We start from the raw sequence: 25,997 nt of genomic DNA, 5'->3' as shown, positions 1-25,997 counted from the left end.
CCTGAGGCCTGAGTTTAATCTCCAGCAAAACACATACACACACACACACATACACCTTTAGCCAGGCATGCTAGGAGTTTGAGGCCAATCTGAGCAACAGAGGAAGACCCTGCCTCAAGATTAAGGGTGCATTTGGTAACTGGGTCAAGCAGGTGGCACTGCTATACTGGGAAATGGTCTAAGTCCTCCAGCAGCCACCAAACCCTAACTAAAACTGTGACTTCTTTTCTTTCCTTCTAGTATGATATATTATTGTTTTTGTTGGATCACCTGGCTACATAGAGCAACAAATGCAGTGAATGGGAGAATCTGTTTTAAATCTATAAGCATTCTTAGTATAAAAATGTGAAAACATCAATACAAATAAGACATTTAGCAAAGGAAGCCAGAACAGTATAGGCCCAGAGTCTCCACCCACACTTCAACTTTTTGTATTTGAGTGTTTACCCCCCCACCTGCAGGAACAGAAATCAAAGAATTTAACAGACACACAAAAGCAATTACAGGCATAGCTGTCAGGAGACTACATTATTTCCTGTTCAGAAGTGTGGGGCATGATGGAGAAGGGGTAGCCAGCCTGCAGGGAAGATCTGTGGCAGTGAGGAGGGTTTTGTTTTGATCTGGCTCCTCACTCCAGGGTTCCTCACTTCCTCCCTCTTCTACCCCAAGTTCCTGCAAGGGCCTGAGCCTCAGAATCTCTAGTTTGACCCTGTGCATGCTGCTGCAGCTCCACCCTACAGTGCTCAGTGCCTTCAGCCTCCCTTTCTACCTACTGTGCTTTTCACCACAGGACAGGTAGGATGATGACTTGAGCAGCTCTGTCCAACAGAACTAGAAAAGTTATGTTCTTTTTCCTCCTCGAGGTCCCCTACCTTACTTGGGTTTTATCTTAAGCACTTGAGATTAGACAAAGGGGAGAGAGAAAGAATCAGTACAGTAGCACTGTATCAAAAAGGCTCTGCATTTACATTCAATTTCAAGTGGTAGCCCACTCAGACTCAACAAATGAACCTAAAATGTGTTTAGTCTATGCAAAGCTCAGCATCCTCATTGCTGACACCTTTTATGTTAGCTCTTGGAAACTCTTGATTCAATAGCTACAACACTGCCTTTTGCCTATGGCCCTGAAGCTTGCTGCCTCATTGATGTGATAATATTCCTTCCTCCTCCAGCGTAGAAAGTGAGCAACAGACAAAGCATCAATCCAGCTATTACATTTAATTCGTAACACTGCTCCACCAAATTAAAAAAGAACATTTGCTACTACTTATCTCATATCCCCTAGACCAGCCCTCAGGAGCCCTATACTTTCTCTTGCAGGAAGCCCCATATGTCTTCAACATCACATCCTTGTCACCAAAAATTGCTAAGGGTCTGGGATTTTACCCTACTTACAAGCTATGAAGCTAGTTAGCCTGTTACTGTTTCATGGACAAAAATAGAAGATATAACATGCTGAGTCAAAAGACTTTATTATCCATAATATAGCAAACAGTTATGAGCATCATGTCAGTGACAGTTCACCTTCCTCTTTAAGTTCTCTTGACAGAGATGCATTGATGGACACTCTATACTAGGTGGGTTTCCATCACAGCTGAAGAACAATGAGCTTGGAAAAATTGTCATTTTTTATAATAAACAGAAGAAGGTTTTTTATCTGCTCTTTTTTCTGAAGAGTTATTATATCATCTCTCAAAGGTGCTAACAACAAACATAGTAGCCAGGTCTGCATTCCTGACATACCCAATACAAACTTTTCAGGGATGCTTAGGGCTCATGGAAGACTATCTCACCCAACACAATCCTATTCAATCTAACACCTGAGCAAAAAAATAATGTGTTACATTTCAAGAAGCAAACTACCTTTATTTACACACAACATTAATTATTTACATCAAAAAGATTGTAGAATTCTTTTTTTTTTGTACCAGAGATTGAACTCAGAGTTCATATGACCACTGAGTCACATCTCTACCCCTATTTTATATTTTATAGAGATGGGGGGGCTCACTGAGTTGCTTAATGCCTCACTTTTGCTGAGGCTGGCTTTGAACTCTCAATCCTCCTGTCTCAACCTCCTAGGCCATTGGGATTACAGGTGTACACCATCGCACCCTCTGGAATTCATTATTAAAAGTTTTTAGATTAATAAATGAATTTAGCAAAGTTGCCGGCTACAAGGTCAACATACGAAAACCAATTGAAATTATATTTACTAACAACAAACAATTGGATTTTTAAAGTTAGGTGTTATTTCAATAAAGAAATTAAGTAGAAACAAATCTAACAAAATATATGCAAGATGTATAGCAAAAGACCTAAATAACATGGATAAAAGAAATCAAATATATAACATTAAAAAAAGAGAGATTGTGTCCATAAGTTGAAAGACTCAATAATGTTGACAGTTTTCCCAAAATCCATCTGTAGCTAAATTCTGTAAAATCCCAATCAAAATAACGTGATTTTTTGTACGTTATCATGGCCCTAAAATGGAAACTAGAAGGTAGTAGTAACTGAAGATATATTGCTGAATATAACTAGCAGAAAGTCACCTGGGATGACATTCATTAGAGGTGAATAGTAAACTCTTAAAATACATTCATTCTCCCAAATGAATAAAAATGAATAACCAAGTTGTACAACGGATGTTACTGAATCCACAAGCCATTCAATTGTGTCTCTCATCAAGCATAAGACTCAGCCCAGAAGAGGGGACTTGACATAGATTTGTTAAACATACAATCCAGCTCATAAATGATTTGGCCTCAAAACAAAGAAATTAAGAGTAGAAGAATTATGCAAAGAAAAGGAAACAACAGAAAAAAAAACATTGGGAGCAGGAGCACAAACATGGCTGTTTGTATAATTCTTTGATTAAAATAAAAGAGGAGAAACTTCAGCAAAATGCTTAATATTTAGAGGATGCAAAGACAGACAAAAAGCAGTCAAAACAGTAATCCATAAAATTGGGGGTGAAATAATAATTTGGACAAAGCCCCAGACATGCCAACAGTAATATAACAGAGGGCGGATAGACTATAATAATAGTCACAGTATCCAAAATCTAGGTTCAAATGAAAAAACAGAAAGAAATGCCAGATATTTATTTTTGTAATGTACGCCATGCTAGCAAAAGACACAACTACAAATAAATATTGCAAAAAATAAAAATTAAAAATTTTAATTGTTCCACTTAGTTGGGGTAAGGAAGAAGAGGAAAGAAAAGCTTGTGGCATTTTCTATCTCCTAAAAATGTTCAATTCTGATGCATGCACTTTATCCAATTTAATTAGTTTTCAATTATTCTCTTATAGATAATGAATCATCACTGTTATTGACTCTCTACTACCTTGGCTTTGCCCCACTTGAAGAAGGTTTCAGCAGATGGTCCATTTCTATCTTTCTGATAAAACATTTATTGTGAAAGAAATTTAAAGTTGAGAAGCCACATGAAATTTTTAAATTGGTTTTCCCTAGGTTCCAGTATCAGAGAGTTCAGAGTTAACTACATTAAGTATTCATTGAAAAAGCACCCTTTCGGAAACAATACAGTTTAAAAACTGATTTTCCACAATTAAACCCTACTTTTGTTTATATACTTTGTAAACAGTTTGAAAGCACTTTTAGTTAATTCCAATATATCATCAAGTTGAGTTTTTTACTTAGACACTCAAGAGAATCAGAATGACCCACAAGCTGGACAAGAATGTTTTGATATGAATAATGCAATGTAAACAGTGGCAGTTGTCCAAATTTAAGAAGACAAATGTATAAAATTAAAAGTCAAAGACCCTATTATCAGGACTTTTTAGAATTAAAAGAGATAAGCAATCAAAATATTTAAAACTAAAAACACAACTTTTGAAAAAGGATTTAAGTGAGCTATATTTTGAGATTAGACACACATTTTTTTTTTAAATTATCACTGGGAAAGCCAAAGTGCTTTCTCAACTTATTAAGTAAAAAATTAATCTACAAAATTATTTATAAGATTTGATTCAAATTACCAATTGTAGCATTCTTCAAAATCAGTTACCTATATGAATATAAAACATACTAAATGCACAAGTTTGGAAAATGTGTTACTATGGAAACAAGAATCTATAAATTCTGATATGTAATTTGAATAAATTTTCTTCATGAAAGTAACATAATCTGATTCTCAATCTAATAGCATATTTGTTAAAACAGGGAATGTTAGGAATATTCTGTGAAGATATGAGTAACTTGTAAGCACCAAATAAATTTCTGGTTTTTGAAAAGAAATAAAATAAGACTAAGCATTGAATTCGTTTTTTTAAATTATTGTTTGTGAAATCTTATGCATCTTTAGCCACAGTCACTTATACATAGGATAAACAGCAATATCTGGGCCTTAGCATTTTTTGCTACCATTACTGCTTACAGAAACCTCAGATTTTGTTTCTTAGAAATAATTTGAATATAATGTGGAAACACTGTCTCACAAAGAGATAAGCAAAGCAAAGAAATACGCTTCCAACAAAAAGAATCAAAGCTACTCTATGATCCAAAGAAAGCTTGATTCACCAAATGTTATATAACCAATAATCAGTGACTGAACCTAGATTATCCAATTTTAAGTCCAATACTTTCATAATTTTCCAGAGAGAGAGCTAGCTACCTAGTAGGGTGGGGTTTACAGAGTTCTAACACTGACTCTAATGGTTAATTTATCTAGACTTTTTCAAGTCAACAAATTTTTCTGTACCTTATTTTCTCCTATTTCATGGGGATATTCTGACAATAAACCTAACCAAATACTTAACTCTGGCAGAAAAATATCTATATTTTCATTATACTAATAAATTTCTTTGTTCCCAATACAAATTTCAACTTATACCACCATGCTTTCTATGATTTTAGTTTTAAGCTTAAAATAATATTTTGTGATTATCAGCTATTTCTTAATGTGGCTGGCATTGTAGAAGGATCCTTTCCCCCAACTTTCAAAATGCATAAACAATAATATAACATTTTCATTTTTATTATTACCAAAGCCTTGTCACCCAAAGCTTTGGGTGGGGAAAATTTTAGAAACTCACAACAAAAATTTTCACATTCTCAGTTTCTGTAGAAATGCAAAGTAAAATTCATATGCTCATCAGCTATTCCCTTTTAAAAAACACAGTCTGAACAATTATAAAAATGTACATTGCTTTTCAAAACTGTAAGAGCATAATTCTGATGACAAATTAAAAACTTAGGATAAAATATTTTGAAAGGTGAAGATCACTAATATTCCTAAAATAAAGGAAATAGGTAACAATTAATATTCTAATAACTCAACCATTGGCAATGCCTTCAATTTTATCAATATAGAATCCAGCCTCTATATAAACTCAAGTCTAAAAGAATACTTATCCTCCTCATGACTGAGAATAAAAATGTATTCTAAATTTAATAAAAATTTAATTTTAGTATTTTGGTTCAATACTCATACCACTGTTTTATTATTTTGAAAGCATATCTAAAAATAATTTAGTTTTATAATTTATGAGGACATGTAGCTTCCTTCTTCCTTTGCCCATATATTTACCAACATTAACATATAGCTACATAAAATATTTACAAAACTGCAATCCACTAATAAATGTACCCCCATCAAAAAATAGAAACTAGCCAACTGAAATAAAATATTAATAACAAATGATCAGTATATACCTACTAAGTAAAAGAGTTATGAAAGGTGAAAGTAAATGACTCAAGTTTTAACCACTAAAACTGTGCTATTAGCAATGGAATATTTTTTTAAAAAATCTTAGGGGAAAATCACCCTAGATCAACCCAATTAATATTTTGAATGAATGAAAAGAAGAAACAGCTGAATGAATACTGAAATTGTGACAACATTTAACACTTTGACATGTTCACAACAATTTGGAATATATAGAAATGACTTAAATACAAACTAGTTGAAATTCAATGGGGTTCAGTGTAGAGATGCAGTGGGTTCCTATTTGTAGAACAAAGAACCTCAACCAAAAACATATATAACTACTAAAATATTCACAAGTACAATTATCAAGGCTTTAAAAAGAATATAATATTTTTTACTATGTAAATCTCCCCCCTACCCACCCACCCACGCCTCCCTGCATTTTCTAATGTTTGGCGTAAGTGACCAACAAACCAGAATAGAATACAGATTTTTAAAAGACTAATTTACTCATGTTCTATTTAAGAACAACATGCAATCACTTATAAATTCAGTCTTTTTAAAAAGCATCCTTACATAAAACAGTGGGGGGGAAATCCCGGCTATACATATGAAGCACAGTTTAAGCTCGATACAACTGACCAATCAAAATTAGTGAATGCACTGCATCTCTCTGCAGTGAAGAGAAGCGACAAGGTAGGCTGTCATTCTGCAAAAGCTGCTCAGAACAGGCTTTCCTCTGAAAAGCAGTGCAGTTCCTTTTTATAAAGACTGAATCTAAACGTTGTCTCTGGAGACTAGAAGCCTTCAGTATGTTAAATGACTTTATTATGTATTTTCGGATGCTTATTGATTCCACAGTAGGAAGAGTGAGACTGCAGCAGCCTCTAAGCAGCCTTACACGTTCCATACATTAGCAGTACTGCTGAAACAATGGCACAGTACAGACACATATTTTCATTAAGGTCATTTCTGAAGAGGTGTTTATAATCCTCTTCCCCCAGTTCTCTACAAACAAGTGAACAAAATGAATCAATCAAAACTGGAAATGCTTCAACTACATCAAGAATTTATCAAATCCTTAGCAAAGGTAAGATGTGTTCCTTCTTACAATATACAGCTGCTTTTGAAATTGGCATAGTGGGGTAAAATTGCTTTGAAAATTTTCAGTCTAAATTTAAAGTTTATGTGTTTATTTCTACTCAATGCTAGATTTGTAATTTTTAGATCTATTTCATTTAAGACATGATATATTTTAAATGCAATTTTTAGGATGTACTGTTAAATTGAAGAATAGTCTTGTTAATTACCTACAAAGACATCAGCTTTTAAATCACCTCAGACATACTAAATATTCTTAATGTGATCAATACAGTTTTTCTTAGGTGTCCAAAAACTGCTTATATTTCTTATAAGAACCATTTAGTTGTTATTTATTATTCGATTTTATGTTAACATTATTATTGGGCATGGACACTGAAAATTATTTAATTTGCAGTTACATTTTGGTATTGCCTTTTATATTTCAACCACATGAGTAATTTATCAATGGAAATTTATAGTATCTTATCATGGAATCTATCTTAATGAGTTATAATCTACACCATGTGCTAATAATTAAGCAAGCTACCTTTTTACAGCTGTATATGTTAAATTTATTATAAAGACAAGGGAATGGCAGTATGTTTAGAGTATACAACTGTTTATAATCTGAAAATACTGGTTAATGTCTAAGAAGAGAGCAGAAATACTTTTAAAATACAGCCTTTCTCTCATGATTATATTTATAATGCTTAACTCTACTATTAAGTAATACAATTTCTGCCAGGACAAGGGAGTATTTTATTTCAAGAAACTTAATTTTATGCATATAGCTATGGCTCTAGCAATACAGTTTCCTTACTTAGAGAACAAATACTATATGGCTTTAAATTAAAAAAAAAAAAAACTGAAGTAACTTTCAAGTAATTAGAAATTGTTAAGAACCCTATTTCTTAACCATTTGTTTTCTTTTTCACAAGGACCCATAGCAGCTAATTCAGTATTTACAACCATCAATGTGAAGATTGCAACTGACTGAGAATCTCCCTAGCTCTCTGAACCACAAACTACAAGATATTTCTCCTAAGAAATTAAGGAGTTAAAATCAGGGAATAGCTCTATATTACTGCTGGAATATAACAAATCAACAGTATCCTAAGAAGATGCTACAAATAATAACCACAAAAGGAAACACAATATGATTACAAAAGCCTGGGGTGAAAAATGGTGAGCATTTTTAAAGGGGGAGTTTAACACACCAGAATCGTGGAAGCTATGGATTCCTGAAGAAACTATGAAATATGAGTCTCAAAAAAGAGAAGGACTAATTTCACCAACAAGCAAAATGAACCTTATGTTTTCTACACTATTCAGCTATTCGTATCAATTGATGTGACTAATGGATTTTTCCATCTGAGCTTTATGACCAATTATGTATCCTCTTCTAATGAAAACAAACCAAATTAAATAGCACATGGTTTTCATCAAAACAACGTGGACTGGATTTTAATATAAAGAAATTATGTGATCAAGAAGTAATTTAAAAACCATGAGGACTGGTGTACAAAAAGATTTACAAATGTAACAAAAGGATGTCTAAATACATTTTAGAAGCTAGAACATTTCCTTTTTTGTTTTCACATATTCTGGAAAATAAAGGGACACTATCATATATTCCCTCAAAGGGAAATTTCTATCATTTGAGGAAGTTTCTCTTGGTGGTGACTTTTTAAGGCAAAACAAACACAAATATTATGTACTGTTCTTTAGAAATCCATCAGCTAACTAAATTTCATAATTTATGCAGTTGAAGTACTGGAGAGAAAATGAAAGAATTCCTACAAGACATGAAATAAAACACAGCTACTTCACTGCTGTCAGGTAAAAATTCATGTCAAAATCTGTCAATGATATCATGTATCAATTTGTGAAAATTTGCCATAGTGAACCAAAAGGCCCATAAGGCAACAGCAAACAGGTAGGTCAGAAAATGCATGCACCCCACCACACTGGTTAACATTTACAAAAGAAATTAGATAATTTTTCTTAATTATCATCAAACTTAACATTTCTGTTTTATTTAATTGTAAACATAACTGATGTGACAAAGACCTGATGTTTAATCTGTCAGTTCAAAAAACTTGGCACACTTAGAATTTTCCATTTTCATAAGATTTCAGTGTTAGCGAAGATCTTCATTTCGTGAATATGCTTCTATTAATACTTATACCACTCAAAAGAAATTAATATTATCATTTGTTTCTGGAACATTATCCCAAAATAACATGCAGAAATAAAATTATATTCTAAAACTTGTCAAAGTAAACCAAGTAAAAGGGTAACATAAATTCTTGAAAATAATTTTATAATTTTATGTTTGAAATGTATTTTGCAGTCAAAATGATGTATCTGAAATGTTATAGGTGGTTTTATGATATCCAATTTTAACTTGAATATGTTGATTAGACATTTCAGCCTAGAAAATCAGGTATTATTTTTATAAATTACTCTAAACCCCTATGTATTAAAATATAGATTTGCATGAATTTTAGCAAAAGAACTTGTTTATTTTCAAAATTTTCTTCAAAATTAAACACTAGGTGATACATAAAAAAGGTTTCAGAGGTAATGTGCAACTTTAAAAGCTTCCTCAAAAAATGGGTTTTACATACTCCTTTTCCTTAGAATTTAATTTTTTACTCTAAAAGCTGTTTAAACAAATAAACTCAACTAATATATTCTTTTAAACCACTTCAAAAATGGCTATTTCTTAATATGTATTAAATTTCAATTTTCTCTTTCTATAAGATACAAGAGGGTGTGGTCACAAAATAAATCATTCATAGGAATGATTAGTACTCTTTTATCAAGCTTTGTGGCTTTTTGCTTTGGCTAATGTCCCTTGTCTTCTAATTTTTTAAGTTTGCACACTGAAAAAATTCAGTGAGCATATTCACCGTGATATGTGAAATACTTGCCACTTGCCTATTTTTGTGGTAAATAACTCCGAATATCCCCTAGCACACTGTTAACTTTTGACTATCAAAAGCAATAGATATGACAGTTTGAAACAAATCAGTGCTCTGTACCATATGTCCTTTTAAATGAACACTTTCCCTGTTCGTTTAAAATCTCACAGGAATGATTACACCAACACTAATCATGCTAGAGCATATTAAAATAGCATATATTTTCTATCTACTCAAAACACTTTAAAATGAAATTTTAAAATAGGCTAAACTTAGTTTTGCATACTGGATAGTTTAATATACAAAAATATGCCTTCTCTCAAGAATAAATGTCTCATTTATTTCCAAAGGAGGAAAACCCTTTTAGTATATTAAGTAATTTTGCAATATAGGGGAACAATCCCCATAAAGTATTCCTAAAAGGAGAATGCAATTTCCTTTTATAACCAAGCAATGCCGTCTTGATGGTTTCTTAATTGTACATTTTCCATTAATAGCATACAAACATGAAAATTAAACTAAATACACAATAAAGGTTTTTTGATTACAAAGAATACATGTTTTATACGTCATTTAAGTTGCCAAATATCAAAAAGTTTATTTTATTTCACTTTCTAGGGAAAAAGCCAACTGCTCCAAAAGAATGTGTTTTTCTCCCATTCTGGAAATCAACATGCAGTCTGAATCTAACATTACAGTGCGAGATGACATTGATGACATCAATACCAATATGTACCAAGCATTATCATATCCACTAAGCTTTCAAGTGTCTCTCACAGGATTTCTTATGTTAGAAATTGTGCTGGGACTTGGCAGCAACCTCACCGTATTGGTACTTTACTGCATGAAATCCAACTTAATCAACTCTGTCAGTAACATTATTACAATGAATCTTCATGTACTTGATGTAATAATTTGTGTGGGATGTATTCCTCTAACTATAGTTATCCTTCTGCTTTCACTGGAGAGTAACACAGCTCTCATCTGCTGTTTCCATGAGGCTTGTGTTTCTTTTGCAAGTGTCTCAACAGCAATCAACGTTTTTGCTATCACCTTGGACAGATATGACATCTCTGTAAAACCTGCAAACCGAATTCTGACGATGGGCAGAGCTGTAATGTTAATGATATCCATTTGGATTTTTTCTTTTTTCTCATTCTTAATTCCCTTTATGGAAGTAAATTTTTTCAGTCTTCAAAGTGGAAATACGTGGGAAAACAAGACACTTTTGTGTGTCAGTACAAATGAATACTACACTGAACTTGGAATGTATTATCACCTTCTAGTACAGATCCCAATATTCTTTTTCACAGTTATAGTAATGTTAATCACATATACCAAGATACTTCAGGCTCTTAATATTCGAATAGGCACAAGATTTTCAACAGGGCAGAAGAAGAAAGCAAGAAAGAAAAAGACGATTTCTCTAACAACACAACATGAGACAACAGACATGTCACAAAGCAGTGGTGGGAGAAATGTAGTCTTTGGTGTAAGAACTTCAGTTTCTGTAATAATTGCCCTCCGGCGAGCTGTGAAACGACACCGTGAACGGCGAGAAAGGCAGAAAAGAGTCTTCAGAATGTCACTACTGATTATTTCTACATTTCTTCTCTGTTGGACACCAATTTCTGTTTTAAATACCACTATTTTATGTTTAGGCCCAAGTGACCTTTTAGTAAAATTAAGATTGTGTTTTCTAGTCATGGCTTATGGAACTACTATATTTCATCCTCTACTATATGCATTCACTAGACAAAAATTTCAAAAAGTCTTGAAAAGCAAAATGAAAAAAAGAGTTGTTTCCATTGTGGAAGCTGATCCCATGCCTAATAATGCTGTAATACACAACTCTTGGATAGATCCTAAAAGAAATAGAAAGATTACATATGAAGATAGTGAAATAAGAGAGAAATGCTTAGTACCTCAGGTTGTCACAGACTAGGGAAAAGTCTAATAATTTTCACCAAATCCACATTCAGAGGAGTTTTAGATTTGAATTGTAAAAAAAAAAAAAAAAAAAAAAAAGATCTTACTGCCAAATATAAGAAAAACCATTTTAAGTAACGGTTATGTTGTAAATTTTCAATGTGAATGTCAATTAGATTAGCTCATATATAATCAATTTCTTCATTACTTAATGTATTTGTTGCATGGCAGTTTGTTAAAGTAAATATCATGTGTATATTTTGTCAATATTATGTCCATCAGAAGATATTCATGTAAGTCATATTTTCTAAAGAATAAATACATAGCCTTAAAACAGTGTATAACTTTAAAAAGTAACTGACACAGGTATTTGCTTTTTAAAAAAAAAAATATATGAAGTGTATTGTTTCTAAGCCACAAACTATAAAGATATATTTATATGATGACAACTGGAATAGCATTTAACATAAAAACAAAAATTATAGGCTCAAAACAATTCAAGATTTTCTATACTACTAGGTTATGTTTCCTGATAGAGTATATTTGCTATAATGTTTGATGCATCCAAAATAATGAAGTGTGGTTAAAACTTCATTCTTTCTTTTGAATGTAGAAAATCATAGGATTTATTAGTATTTTAAAATTTATACACCAAAAACCAAACATCCCCATATATGCACACCAACATATGGAAATTTTAAAATTCAAGTTTACTATTAAAAAGAAAAAACTGATTTCCTAGATCAAGGATACTATGCCTATAAAGTACAAATGAACTGACAACAAAGAGAAGGAAGAAAAAGCTACAAAGCTTCCTTCTTCACTTTGCTTGATTCTAAGCCAAATGTTCTAGGTAAACACAGAATACTGGTGAAAAACAGTGCATTAAAATAAAGTTACTTTTGAACTTTATTCAACTCAATTCTGTTTGCATAACAAGTTAATTATACAAATCTAACTATTAGGAAGAGAAAAAAAGACTTTTATATCATTGTAGGAAAGCCTAACAAAGCCACCTGTTTCTAATTTTAGATACATAGCAACTTTAGAGCAATACAAATTTACACAATGTTCTTAAGCAATCATAGCTCCTAGTTCTTCAAAATATCATTGTTTCCACAATGAAAATCATTAAGGAACAACAAATCTCACTTTTTCTACTCCATCACACATAATTTAACTTTATGAATTTTTCTCTCCAATCCTAAATTCATGTAAGGAAGATATGAAATTACCAATTCTAACTACAGATGATAAGGATTGGAAATTTCATATCAAACATATTTTCCAACTGGTGTAATGTAATAATCTGGCAATGAGAACTAATATCACTATGAGAAAGTTAGCAATAGGTTATATAAAATAGGCAAGTACCTGCTATATTGTAATTGGTTAGCTAAACAATGGTTATTCTATTTTTTAACACTGTATCCACTAAATCAAGTAATAGTTCATTTTTACATTTAAAAATGTAGATTCAATAATATATCACTTTTATATAAATAAATGGGGTTCATTCAATCTAGTTTACTAAATACCCTAATCCCTGGAAAATGAGAACCATGCAATAGTTTGAATTCACTGAGATTACTAGCAAATTAAATAGCAATTTATTTCTGATAATAATGCTAACATAATGTCAAATCTTGGCAAAGGCCCAGTTTCCTTCTGCTGTATTTTCTACCATTTTATGGAATTAGAGAAATGCTTTAATTTGATGAAATGTAGCATAAGCAAGTAAGACTTATTTTTTGAAACCCTGAAGAGAAACTAACATCGTGGACACAAGTATTAAGGAAAGCTTTATTCAATAAATATATTTGCCACAATATCTCCTGATATCTTCATTTGTAAATGTAAAATGCATTTTATACTTAAACTTCCAAGTATAAATTAAACTTTTAATATTTAGCTTTATACTTTTAATAAAAATTAAAACTATATTTAAAGTCTTCATGTTAAGAAATCTTAACTCCTTTGTGTTTTAAATACTCTTAATCTTCATGTTTATAAGCATGCCAAAAAAAAGTATAAAAACAGATTTCTAATATATTAGCCTAATAGCTTTCATGCATTCTCATCTTCTGTAATAACAAAATAAAAAATAAATGACGCTGTTATAGCTTTGCCCTAAAAGCTACTATTTCTGCACTTGACACTGGAATAAAAACAGTTCACAAGCATTTTGCCCACCTATAGAGATGTTTCAAATATACAAAGTGCACCCACTGATTTACAACAAAGAAAAGTCATACCTATCAGACAACTGCTAATAGCTTTTTAACGTAATAAAAGAGTCGACAATATGTGAATGTAGATAATACTTATGTGTCAAAAATTCAGCTTTCAAAAACAAGTCACAAATGTTTTCAAATATAGAGATACATGAGAAAATAAGCTTAGACAACTTTTATTTTTTATTAAGTGTTTATTCTATGAAAAGATGAAACTTCACTTTCTTCAGGATGGCCACTGTCCCAGTATGTAAAAATTTCACCTTATTACTAATAATTTTACCCCAAAACAAAGCATTTTTTTGTTTTGCTAACTTTTTCCTGTTAGAATATAAGTTCTAAAAGCAAATGCAATATAGACAACAGTAAACTTGATACACTTCTTAAAACTAATTTTATATCCATGTGCTATAAATCAGAAACACAGATATGAATTTCCATATGCAAATTGAGTCAATTTTTCAAAAGGATAAGAATTAGAATTCTTTCTTTAAAAACTAACCTGAGTTCCAAGAGGTACGGAAAATTTCACTGCCTTCTTTTTTCTGTTTGCTCATTTAAGGAGGTTATTATTCTACCAACTACTACCTAGAAATGATGTTCAAACTTATTATGATAATTAAATTATTTACAATTATGATTTTTAAAAAAAAATGCCATTCACAATAATTCTGGTTTTGCAACCATGGTAAGTCAATTTTTTACACATGTGGTCTGTTTTTTCATTCCCTAAATATTATAGCAAAATCTCACTTCTCTAGGCATTAAAAATCAGATACCTCATTTAAATGCTGTTAGACTTAAGGATGAAAATCTAAAATTATAAGTAATAGACCCTTTATAAGGTAAGGCTTTATTTAACTACAATAATTTCAAGACTGTTTTCCAAAGTCAATAATATTTTTATTTTATTACATTTTATAATTATAAATTTAAGCATTGTAATCCAACTAACCTTTGAATTCTTACATATAGAAGGCAGTATTATGACAGAATATTGGATTACAGAAATAGAGTTATTACCCTCAAAAGCTTGAAATCTATAATCAAAGTTCAGGTCAAGTATCCCTTACCTGAAATGCAAACTTCAGATTTTTCTCAGATTTGGAATATTTGTATATGCATAAGACATATCTTGTGAGAGGAACCCAAGCCTAAATACAAAATTCATTTATATTTCATATAAATTTTACACACATAGCCTTAAGATAATTTTACACAATACTTTCGGTGCACTTGCATTTCAACTAAAATCCATCACATGAGAGCAAGTAGCAGAATTTTTCCCTTGAAGTGTCATGTTTATGGTCAACAAGCTTTGCATTTTGGAGCATTTTGGAATTTTAGGTTGGGGAAGCTCAAAGCCATATTATAAAGTATAAAAACACCTGAAAGAAGAAACAGAATGTGGTAAATGCTATAAAAAGAATATTCAATTTCTTAATAAGAAGAGGATTGTACTGAATTTAAGAAAAATATAAACAAAAGTATTGTTGAGAAAAACTACTAAAGAATATTTTGGTAAGAGCAAAATGTTGTTTGGAAGGAAAGGAAAGCAGAAGTGAGAAGTTATCTAAAAAGTTAACTTGGGGCCATAAGATAGAAGGCCCAAAATGCCAGCAGAGATATCTGAACAGGAGATATAACAAAATGAGAATGAGCTTCCAAAAGAACTCGAACGCAATATGTAGAGACAGCTGATTATGTAAGACACAGAAGACAGAAAGTTACTGCCATCACCTGGATATGTAGGCCAAAAAATGATGACAATAGCCAGACCTTGTGGCATACATCTGTAATCCTAGCAACTCTGGAGGCTGAGAGGAGGATTGCAGTCTCAGCAACTTAGTGAGATCCTATTTCAAAATAAAAAATAAAAGGGCTGGGAACATGGTTCAGTGGTGAAGCACTCCTGGTTTAAATCTCTAGTACTAAAAAAAAGAAAAAGAAAAACTAATGATGGCAAACTGGCAAACAAGTGTACAGTTGTGTGAGAGGAAAATGAAGACAGAATCAACAAGGTGTGCCAACTGACTAGAAAGCCAAGTGGTATAAGAAACTAAAAATAGTAGCCACAAGGAAGATCATAAGAAACTAGGTTATCCTCAATGATGGAAGAACTATTTAATTATGCTTTGCATAAAGTACATAACAGGGAAAAAAAAGAAGAAGAAATTTTAATAAAGAAGCTCCAAAGAAAACTTAAAAGAAGAAAAATATAATAAAGTAAAACAAATAATATTGTTAAAGAATGTTCTTAGTTACTAGATTTCATTTCAAAATGAAATTTTCAAATGAATATTTTAAGTTGTATACTTAACATTGTGCAATTGGTTTATTCCATTTTCCCATTAAACATATCTTTTTCAGTAATTTTAATTTTAAAGAAATTATAAACAGTAAAAATATGCCAACATATACACAGGTAAAAATACAAATATTATCCTTTGTATTCCCCCCTAATAATTAATTATGAACATCCACTTACTTTATTATAAACATATCTTCCAAATTCTTTGTTAAAGGTGAGAAAAAGATAATTTCTAAATTTAAAAAGTTTAAATACATCAATATATCTAAAAGATAGTAATGCAACCTGTTTATATTATAATCAGTGGCTTCAAACTATACTTCAAGATTCCTTGGAAAATATAAGGAAGGTTTATATTTCTTGGCAAATAAAGCAAGTCATTTTTTTGGATGGAGGCAAAAAAGCAAGAAAAAGGCATAAAATGCGTGTTCCTTTCCTCCAAATAAAATGAGAAATACGGTAATTTTTGGAGACTATTTTCTTTACATTTTAGAGATGGGCACTTCTTTGTACTCTTTGTACATTCTTTGAAAGCAAGTCCCCTCAAGAAGCACATGAACTTCAAGGAAGTTAAAGATGAATTGACTTGTGTAAATATTAGGGAGAAAAAAGGGATCACAGACAGAATCATATAAGAGAAAATTCAGGAGATAATAAAAACCAGATAAAACTGAAAAAGATGTAAAAATAGGTGTTCAGCTACTAGAAAAATACAAATAGAACACAGAATCATAGGTTAGTCTTCAAATTAAGTTTTCTTCTGAGTTTTTTGTTATTTTTTTTGTTAAAGAGCAATAATTCAAAATTCAATTAAAAATAATGCAAAAACACTCCAGTTGACAGTCTGTACATATTAAAAATCTAATAACACATACTACCTCATAAACAGAATAAATATAAAAATATTACCAAACAATTCGTAGGTATTTGGAACACTGTGGTACTGAGATATAGAAATGGAAAATGGGCTTAGCACTAATATAAAAGCTATCATCATATAAGGAATATCCATTTTGCAGAAGAAAAAGTTAAGCAAACTACAATAATATTTTTCACCTTGCTCACGATAAAATAACATGTGACAATACCCATATCTCTACCATTCTAGCCACACATTTTTTACAGATCCCAATAAGCTGCATCCATGGCTTTCAAGCATGACAGCTTTGTACTTCCACCAGCAAGTGGTAAAAAGGGCTGTCATTCCTGTCACTGCCACCAACATCAGCTCTCTACCACTATCAAACCCTGAAGCATCAAGTACGATAAAGCAGGAGAGCTGAGTCTGTCTGGAATTAAGGTCATTTTCCTTACCCTGTTTCCATGAAAGTGATATGTCATATTTTTCTAAGAGGTAATAAGCAAGGCAAACTAACAAAGCACCTCCACCAGTTTTTCAGGATGAAAACAAAAAGCAGCAGACAGGATGATAGGATATAAAGAAACTGTTTTCCCTTCAGACAGCTGTGGATGTATAATGCAACAGATAGAAAATTAATTTTTTTAATTTAATATAAAAATGTTTCAATGTTTATGCTAACAAATGAGGGCTTTGACCACATTAAATATAGACTGTAGGAATAAGAAATACACTTGGAGCTGTCAGGAGATTAGATACATATATTCAAGTCAGTAATATTACACATGATCCATAGCTTTTACTATAGACTGGTTATTTTCATTGGGTATGTGGTGTTGTACATGGATTAAAGAGAGAACAACTAAAAGATATGTATTTCCCTATAATATTGATAATATCTTAGATCAAATAAAAATGTAAAGAAAATCAAATTTACATACTCTACAGTGTTTTCATCCCAATTCTTAAAAAAAAATTGTCTTTTCTTTTGCTATTGAACAAAATATTAATAAACTATAGGCTACCTAACACTATAAAACTGTCTATTCCACACACTATAATAATAGCTATACTAACTATGATGTAGTGCTTTCCCCCAAAAGTCCCTGATTCATACTAACTGGTCAGTAAGTATTAGTAGAATTGAAAGTAAATAAATTTTTAAGTTTCTCAACTTACTGTTGCATCTTGTTTAGAATAGTGTTTTCAAAATGCAATTCACCTATATCAGAGTCCTCTATAGAGCTTGTTTAAAATACCAATCACAAAGGCCCTATCTCTGACTTACTGAATTAGAATCTCTAGAGTTGCAACCCTGAAAAAATCTGTGTTAAATAGTACTTTCTGGTGATTTTCATGCTACAGTTTAAGAACCACTTCTTTAAAAGCCAGTCTTTGTGGCTCATACTTGTAGTCTCAGCTACCTCCCAGTCAGGAAGTGGAGGCAGGAGGATCACTTAAACCCATGAGTTCAAGGTCCTCCTAGGAAACATAGCAAGACCCAACTCCAAAAGAAGCACTACTTTGAATAGATAGACTACATATCAAGATACATTCAGGCAGCTAATAAATAAAATTATACACACACAGCACTGAAAATAATTCAAATCATAGTGCCTTTCTAAAGAGAAAAAATTTTTAACAATTCATTTTAACTAATTAAATTTTCATTGGATTATGCATACTATAATCTAGTATGTCATAAGATTCCTAAAGATGAAAACAATGTTGTAGTTGTTTTTAAGAAGTTATCAAAAAATCTTCTGGTTGGTTCCCTCATTTCCCCACCTCCAGTGTTGGGGATGAAACCCAGCACCTAGTGCATGTGCCTCTTATCTATACTCCCAACCTAAAAGTTTTACTTTAAAAACCATATACTTTCAGAAGACAAAATTGTACAAAAAAATGAAACATGATACCATAAACTACTATACACTTTATTTCACTCAACCAAAACGGTTACTCATATAATTTCATGGCTAATGTTTGTCATTATATTTTCTTTTTCTGACCATATGTTAAGTACTATCTTGTGTATATCTGTTCATTTCAATACAAAAATATATTAAAGTATAATACTGGACACAGAGGATAAGGATTACCTCTAAAATAAATCTGCAATGAAAATATTGAAAAACTATAATATGTGTATATTTTTAAACAGCTGTCACTCAAGTTAGGTAGTCTGAAATCAAACAATTTTCCTTTGTTATTATTTCCTTTGTAGCCTCAACAAAATTTACAAAGTATTCATCACATATTCGCTGATAATTTTGTGACATTCCTGAATTTTCTATTCTTTCAAAATAGTTTAAGTAACACTGATACTTGATAATATATGAAATGTTACAGAAACACTACCCTATGAACATTTCTCATTAACCCTTTTGCTGATTTTTTTTCCTAACAACACTGACATTATCTTCTGTTATAATTCTTTTGATTTTTAACATTTTCACTAACTGAAGCATAGAACCAATCTATAACAGCTTACTATTGTTGAAAATGTGCTGCTAGGGAATATAATTTAAAAATAAAAAGATAAGAGTTCAGGCATTGGATATGGCTACCTTATAGAAAAGCATTTGCCAAATAATATATCCCTGATAAACAATGACTGCTATAGGATTTCCTGGATGCCTGTAAATCCCCTGCAACTGGAATCAAAATGACATAGATTTGTATATGTATATTGGAAAAAAGATTTACAAATTCAGTCAATATAATACAATACAAAACTAGCTGTATAATCCAAAACTAAAACAAATTTTATCATAGGTATTAGGAAGAAAGTAGGTAAACAAAATTGATAAATGTTATATACAACAACTGACACTCTACACTGTACTCTGTTGCCAAATAAATGACATGAGATACCCCACACAATTATAAAGTAGGCTTTTTGTTAGATGACTTTGCCTAACTGGAGGCTAATGTAAACATTCTGAACATGTTTCAGGTAGGCTAGGCTAAGCTAAAATATTCAGTAGGTTAGGTGGATTAAATTCATGTTTGACTTAAGATATTTTAAACTTAAAATGGGTAACCAGAATGTAACATCATTTTTGGTTGAGAAGCATCTACATAAGACAACTTTAAAAAGTTAATAATATTAGATACAGGGGCTGGGGTTGTAGCTCAATGGCAGGGTGCTTGCCTAGAATGTGTGAAGGCACTGGTTTGATCCTCAGCACCACTAAAAAATAAATTAATAAACAACGATATTGTGTGTCCCTCTACAAGTAAAACAATATATACATTTAAAAAAAGAATATTAGATACAGTTCAACAAAGTGGGATAATAATTAATAAAATCAGAGCAAAGAAGATGACAAAAATGAAAAAAATGTTTTAAAAAACCTTTATGAAATGAACTTCACTTATGATAACTTATTAAGTTCTGCAAGAGGTGAGCCATAAACTGTTCCCTGTGCTTAATACTAGGTCATTTAAGGAGGAAAAAGGAAAGTCATTTAAGGAGGAAAAAGGAACTGATTACATGGCTCAGAATTCAAAGATAAAAATCATCTAGCTGCTCAGTAGAAATACAAACTACTGGTACTAAGACCAGAGAGCAGTGTCTTCTCACTGGTCTTCTCCAAAAATACATAATGTAGGGGGTGGGATTTTGGCTTAGTGGTAGAGCACTCGCCTTGCACGTGTGGGGCACTGGGTCCAATCCTCAGCACCACATATAAATAAATAAAGGTATTGTGTCTATACACAACTCCCCCCACAAAATTTTTTAAAATACATAATGTGTAAAGAATGTTTTCTAAAACTATAAAGATAATGTAAGTCTTATATGCTTATTTCTTATATCCCTCAATGTATTCAAATGGCCCAAACAATCTTACAGAAAAAGTAAAGAGAAGTTTCTTAAGACTGATGATTATAGTTTTCCTCTTTGTTTAATAATATCATCAACTACAGAAAAAATTTGATAAAAATAATTACATGGGAATAAATATTATGTTGTCCAGATATAAAACCTTCAGTAATGCTAGTTTAATCCAAGGATACATTGTAGAATTTTTTTTTTCATTGTAGAATATTAAAGTAGTGAATCTCAACCATTTTGTAACACGTTTAAGGGGTCAATCAAATCCGAGAGAAAAGGAACAACAGTACTTTCAACTAAAAAGAAGACAGGTATTTTTAAAACAAAAATGGTCTACAGGTGATTCTAATGTACATACTCCTCCTTTCTCTCTCCCTTACACCTACTAACTTCAGAAATTCACTAGGAGAAATGCATGACAGATGAGCCTTCAGAAAAACTGCCCAGAAATATGCTTTTACAACAAAACTTTGAAGAAATTGATCAGCAGAGAAATGATTAAGTACACACTATAAATCAGAATAGCCACCTGAGTTTAGAGAAAGATTAAAACCCCTAGAATGCCACCTTATTCTTTGGCAAAGCTGGCTGTTACCAAATTCTGAAATGACAAGTTAAAAAATTCAATTTTCATTAACTTAAAAGAAAAATCTATTTTGCCTGACACTTCTGGTTCTCATTAAAATACCTTTCTACTGATGATTCAAAGATACAATTACAGTAGATACAATAAGACCTAAAAAAAGAACCATGTTCTCAGCTACATGACACCATATAAATATTTTATAACTGTGGTTAAATACAGTAAATAAGATATAAGACACTCTTATTTTTAAATAGAGCATTCCTTTTTCAGTACCATCTATATTAACAAAAATGCTTATTGGTTTTACAACATAATGTCTCAACATGAATGTTTCTTAATAACACATGTCACAGGATCTGGTAGGCAGATTCATAAAATGCTCAGCACTGTCAAACAGCAGTAATCATAAATCCTAGTTACTATAGTATACAAGTCTATTATCTTGTAAGCACTAATAAAATTGTATCATCAATCATAAATCCTAGTTACTAGAACATACAGATCTGTTATCTTGTAAGCACTAAAAACAAAAAAAATTATAAAAGTACTTCTAAATGATTCATTTAGGCAGCACTTAGCCCTCACGCCTAATTTGAACATTTCATAAAATGTTTGGGTTGTATGTACTTCATATTATATTCTAGGTGACAATAAATGGTACTGCCTGGGAGATGTGAGATGTGGTTGCTATGTACACAAGTTATATCGAAATAAATTACATACTAATAAAAAATAAAACTAAAAATATTTGAAGAATATTATAGAGGTGAATACTTCTAATATTATGGGTAAAGAACTAAAGTAACCTACTAAGTATAAGATTAACACGTGAGATTAGAAACTTTTTAAATTAGACATTTAAAAGAATCAAAGAATGAAATAAAACTCAGAACATATTTCCAGCCTACAAAATAAAGCAAATGCACCTTTGTTGCGTAAAGAATAGTTACAAACCAACATGGCAAAAGGACACAAACAGGTAACTCACCGATGAAAATCAAATGACAAGCATAAGACTGTTTAAGGCAGACAGCAAAAGCATGCAAATTAGAATAAATTTTAAAACAACCATACCAATTTTCACATATAAGATTGACAAACAATTTTTAAATGACGGTAACTCCTAATTTGGATATACTATTTCACATTACTATTAGTAATATTTTTCATTTTGAAACATTAAACCAACCAATGACCAAGAATTAACTTATAAAATTATTCTAAGAAAGCAATAAAACACTTGTGCAAGGATCCATATTCAAGGATAGCTTGAATTGTTATGGCTATCAAAACACTGATTACACCAGTAAAAAAAGATAAATGAACAAAATAGGTAATAATAGATTATATAAATTATTGGATCATTTTCAACTAAATATTAGCCAGTTCACATGGTCCATTTTCTATTGTTATAACAGAATACCTGATATGGGTAATTTATAAAGCAAGGAAGTTTATTTGCCCACAGTTGCAGAGGCTGCAAGTCCAAGATCAAGTGGCTACAACTGATGAGAGCCTTGTATTGCATCATATACATGGCAAAGAGGTGAAAGAGGAAGTGAACTTGTAGAAAACAGATCAAACATGAGGCATGACCTCACTTTATGAAAAACACTCTCAAGTGTCACAATGAAGTCCCACAATCCAGTCCCACAATGAAGACATTAATTACTCTTAAGAAAGAATAATCAATTCTTAAAGGTCCCACTTCACAACACAGCCACAATGGCAATTAAATTTCAACAAATTTAGTAAGGGACAAGCCATATTCAAACCATAGCACAAGCCACTAAAACATAGACAGATTTATGTTTATTAACATAGAAACATGTCCATAATGTAATATTAAATAAAAATAATACGTATAATAAACAGCAATGTATAAGCCAAACACTGGGAGTTTATATAACCAAAATACTGATAGTGATTCTAGGTAACACCTGATTTTTTAGTTTTTAGCAATTAATGTATACCTCAATTTTCTAACTTTCACAATGAACACATATTTTTAATATAGCTACAAATTTAAAAGGCTTATAAAAACATTTTATTAAACCACTGAGAAGAATATCATATTTAATTCTGTAAATAACAGAACTGAGATAACTATTCTGAATTCATTTAATAAAAAAAAGATACACAGCATATAGCAGGCCTTATAAAAATCCCTTTCTCAGCTACATTTAGGATCTTCCTCATGCTCACCAAATATGAGTATAAAGTCATATTATTAAAGAAATATATAAAAGAAAAATTGAGCCTATGAAGGTCAAGTTAATCAGTCACATGGATATAATATTTAGAAAAAAAAGATTTTTATCACAAAGGTACTGTCAAACTTCAGTCTAAGTTATCAATATCCAGGTCTTCTCTGCTCTCATCTTTAGTTTTATGTTTTTTATTTCTGAACAAAATTTACAAAATACTCATTCCCTGCCATATTTGATCTTTTGTATTTTTTTATTCTCAATTTCATTTATTTTGTCTCTGATATTAATTATTTCCTTCTGTCTACTGGTTTTAGGACTGATTTGTTCTTCTTTTTCAAAGACCTTGAAATGCAACATTAGATTGTTTATTTGGGATTTTTTTTTCTGATTTTCTTATGTAGGCACTCATAGCTATAAACTCGCCTCTTAGAATTAGCTTCATAGCGTCCCAGAGGATCTGGTATGTTGTACCACTATTTTCATTTGAGTCTAATAATTTTTTAATTGCTTCCCTGATTTCTTCTATTACCCATTCATCTTTCAAAAGTGTATCGTTCAATTTTCATGTGTGCTTCTTAGGATTTTTTGGTGTTGATTTCTAACATCATTCCATTATGTTTTGAAAAGATACAGGAATTTAATTTTTTTTTTGTATTTGCTAAGAGTTGCTTTGTGGCCTGCCCTGCCATATTTGAAAGAGACTTAAGAAGATTAAAATATCATAATTATGATTGGGGTTGTTAGTTTCAAACAAAAAAAAAATAGCACTTTTCTCATTGTTTCTCCTCCATTCAAAAGTATTTTCGTAAAGTTAAATGTCAAGCATATGAAATGTGCCACTTTCCATTTCAAAAAAAATTTAAGCAAATACATGAACATAGAAATCATAGCTGTGATTTCTCCAACTTTTGGAATGTTCTTTGAATAAGTTTTCCTCTTATATTTGTTAATTAGGCCAGGCTCTCAAAATCAAAGTGGTGAAATTCGGTAAACCTGTACATTTGACACTCTGTGCACCATTTTTGACTTCAAAAAATGTTAAAACTAAAAGTGCATGGACTATTTAAATGATGCATGTTTCATCTCCTTAAACATTCTCTAGAATACATGTAAATGACAAGAAGCAAGACCCAAATTCTTGATTGAGAAGTATTCTTATTTTCTTGGAATACTCTGTTCCTTGGATATTCTCACACCACAGGATAAATGATAACTCAAAAGAAGAATGTAAGTAGCATTCATGGAAGAGTGATCATTATATTAAATTTTTAAAAAAGTTGTACAGATCATTCAACTTTCACTGACAATTATATAACCGACATACCAAATTTACAAAAGTCCCAAACTGACATGTACTTTTATCTCACAGAACTTTGGTTCTCTACAGCACCTTCATCAGAGTACAAGCTGAGGAGATAAAAGTGAAACTCCATTAAATAAGACAGCTATACTTATGTTAAAAGAAAAAAAAATCATGTTTAATGAGGAAATAAGCTCAAAATGTCACCTCAAATACTTGTTTGATAATAATTATACACCTCAAACATCTACCCTAAGGATTGCTTATAAGATCAATCCTCAAGGAAGAGATTTTTTAATAGATAAAAAAATTAAAGTGCTTATGAATTCAATAACAGTTTTGCAACACGGAAAATAAATGACCAATAGACCAATAGAATTTTTTTCTTTTAATGGTGCATTGTAGTTGTACATAACAGTTGAGATCATTTTGAGATAATCATACCTGCATGGAATTTAGTTACTCCATATCAGTCCCCCGTACCCCCTTTCTCTCCCCTCCTCCCTTTTCCCATTACCCTTCTTCTACACTACTGGTTTTTCATTTATTTATTTTTTTAATTGGTGCTTCAGAGATATACATAAGGGGGCTCAGTGGTACAACGCTTGTCTAGCATGTGCAAGGCCCTGGGTTCGATCCTCAGCACCACATAAAAATAAAATAGATATTGTGTCCAACTATAACTAAAACAAAACAAAAAAGACCCAGAGATATACATAAGGCGGAAGTCATTGTGATGTATATCTAGACATACCTATATATATACACACACACACATATATATGCATATGCATGCACAGTGTAATTTCATCAAATTCATTAAGGATTTCCTTCCCTTTCCTATCCCTCCTCCTTTCCCCTCAATTCCCTACTCAACTGATCTTCCCTCTGTCTTTATGATGTCTGATACCTGCCCCCTTTTTTTCTCCTTACTTGCTCTACCTTCCACATATGAGAAAAAACATTCAAACCTTGATTTTCTGAGTCTGGCTTATTTTACTTGGTATGGTGTTCTCCACTTCCATCCATTTACCAGC

The 25,997-nt window shown here is 31.5% G+C and overlaps 2 protein-coding genes across 7 annotated transcripts in view; one reads left to right on the top strand and one right to left on the bottom strand.

Annotated features, from left to right (window-relative positions):
* The window catches only part of Cog5 (component of oligomeric golgi complex 5), a 374,945-nt gene that overhangs the window by 287,112 nt on the left and 61,836 nt on the right, over nucleotides 1-25,997 (bottom strand). The window lies entirely within an intron of this gene.
* Nucleotides 6,360-13,485, top strand: Gpr22 (G protein-coupled receptor 22). Of its 2 annotated transcripts, none has more exons than XM_058572157.1 (3): nucleotides 6,360-6,770; nucleotides 7,702-8,699; nucleotides 10,309-13,485. In XM_058572157.1, the coding sequence occupies exon 3, from the start codon at nucleotides 10,334-10,336 to the stop codon at nucleotides 11,633-11,635; it is 1,302 nt and encodes a 433-aa protein (XP_058428140.1). In that variant the 5' UTR covers nucleotides 6,360-6,770; nucleotides 7,702-8,699; nucleotides 10,309-10,333; the 3' UTR covers nucleotides 11,636-13,485. The 2 variants fall into 2 exon arrangements, with proteins under 2 accessions (XP_058428140.1, XP_046278330.1); XM_046422374.2 differs by having other exon boundaries at nucleotides 6,363-6,770; nucleotides 7,702-8,602; nucleotides 10,309-13,484.

This window comes from Marmota monax, unplaced genomic scaffold (assembly GCF_021218885.2).
Source record: "Marmota monax isolate L192 unplaced genomic scaffold, Marmota_monax_Labrador192_F-V1.1 WCK01_AAM20220418_F8-fsc00027, whole genome shotgun sequence".
NCBI classification, from domain to species: domain Eukaryota; kingdom Metazoa; phylum Chordata; class Mammalia; order Rodentia; family Sciuridae; genus Marmota; species Marmota monax.
This window is presented reverse-complemented; position numbering and strand designations above follow the sequence as displayed.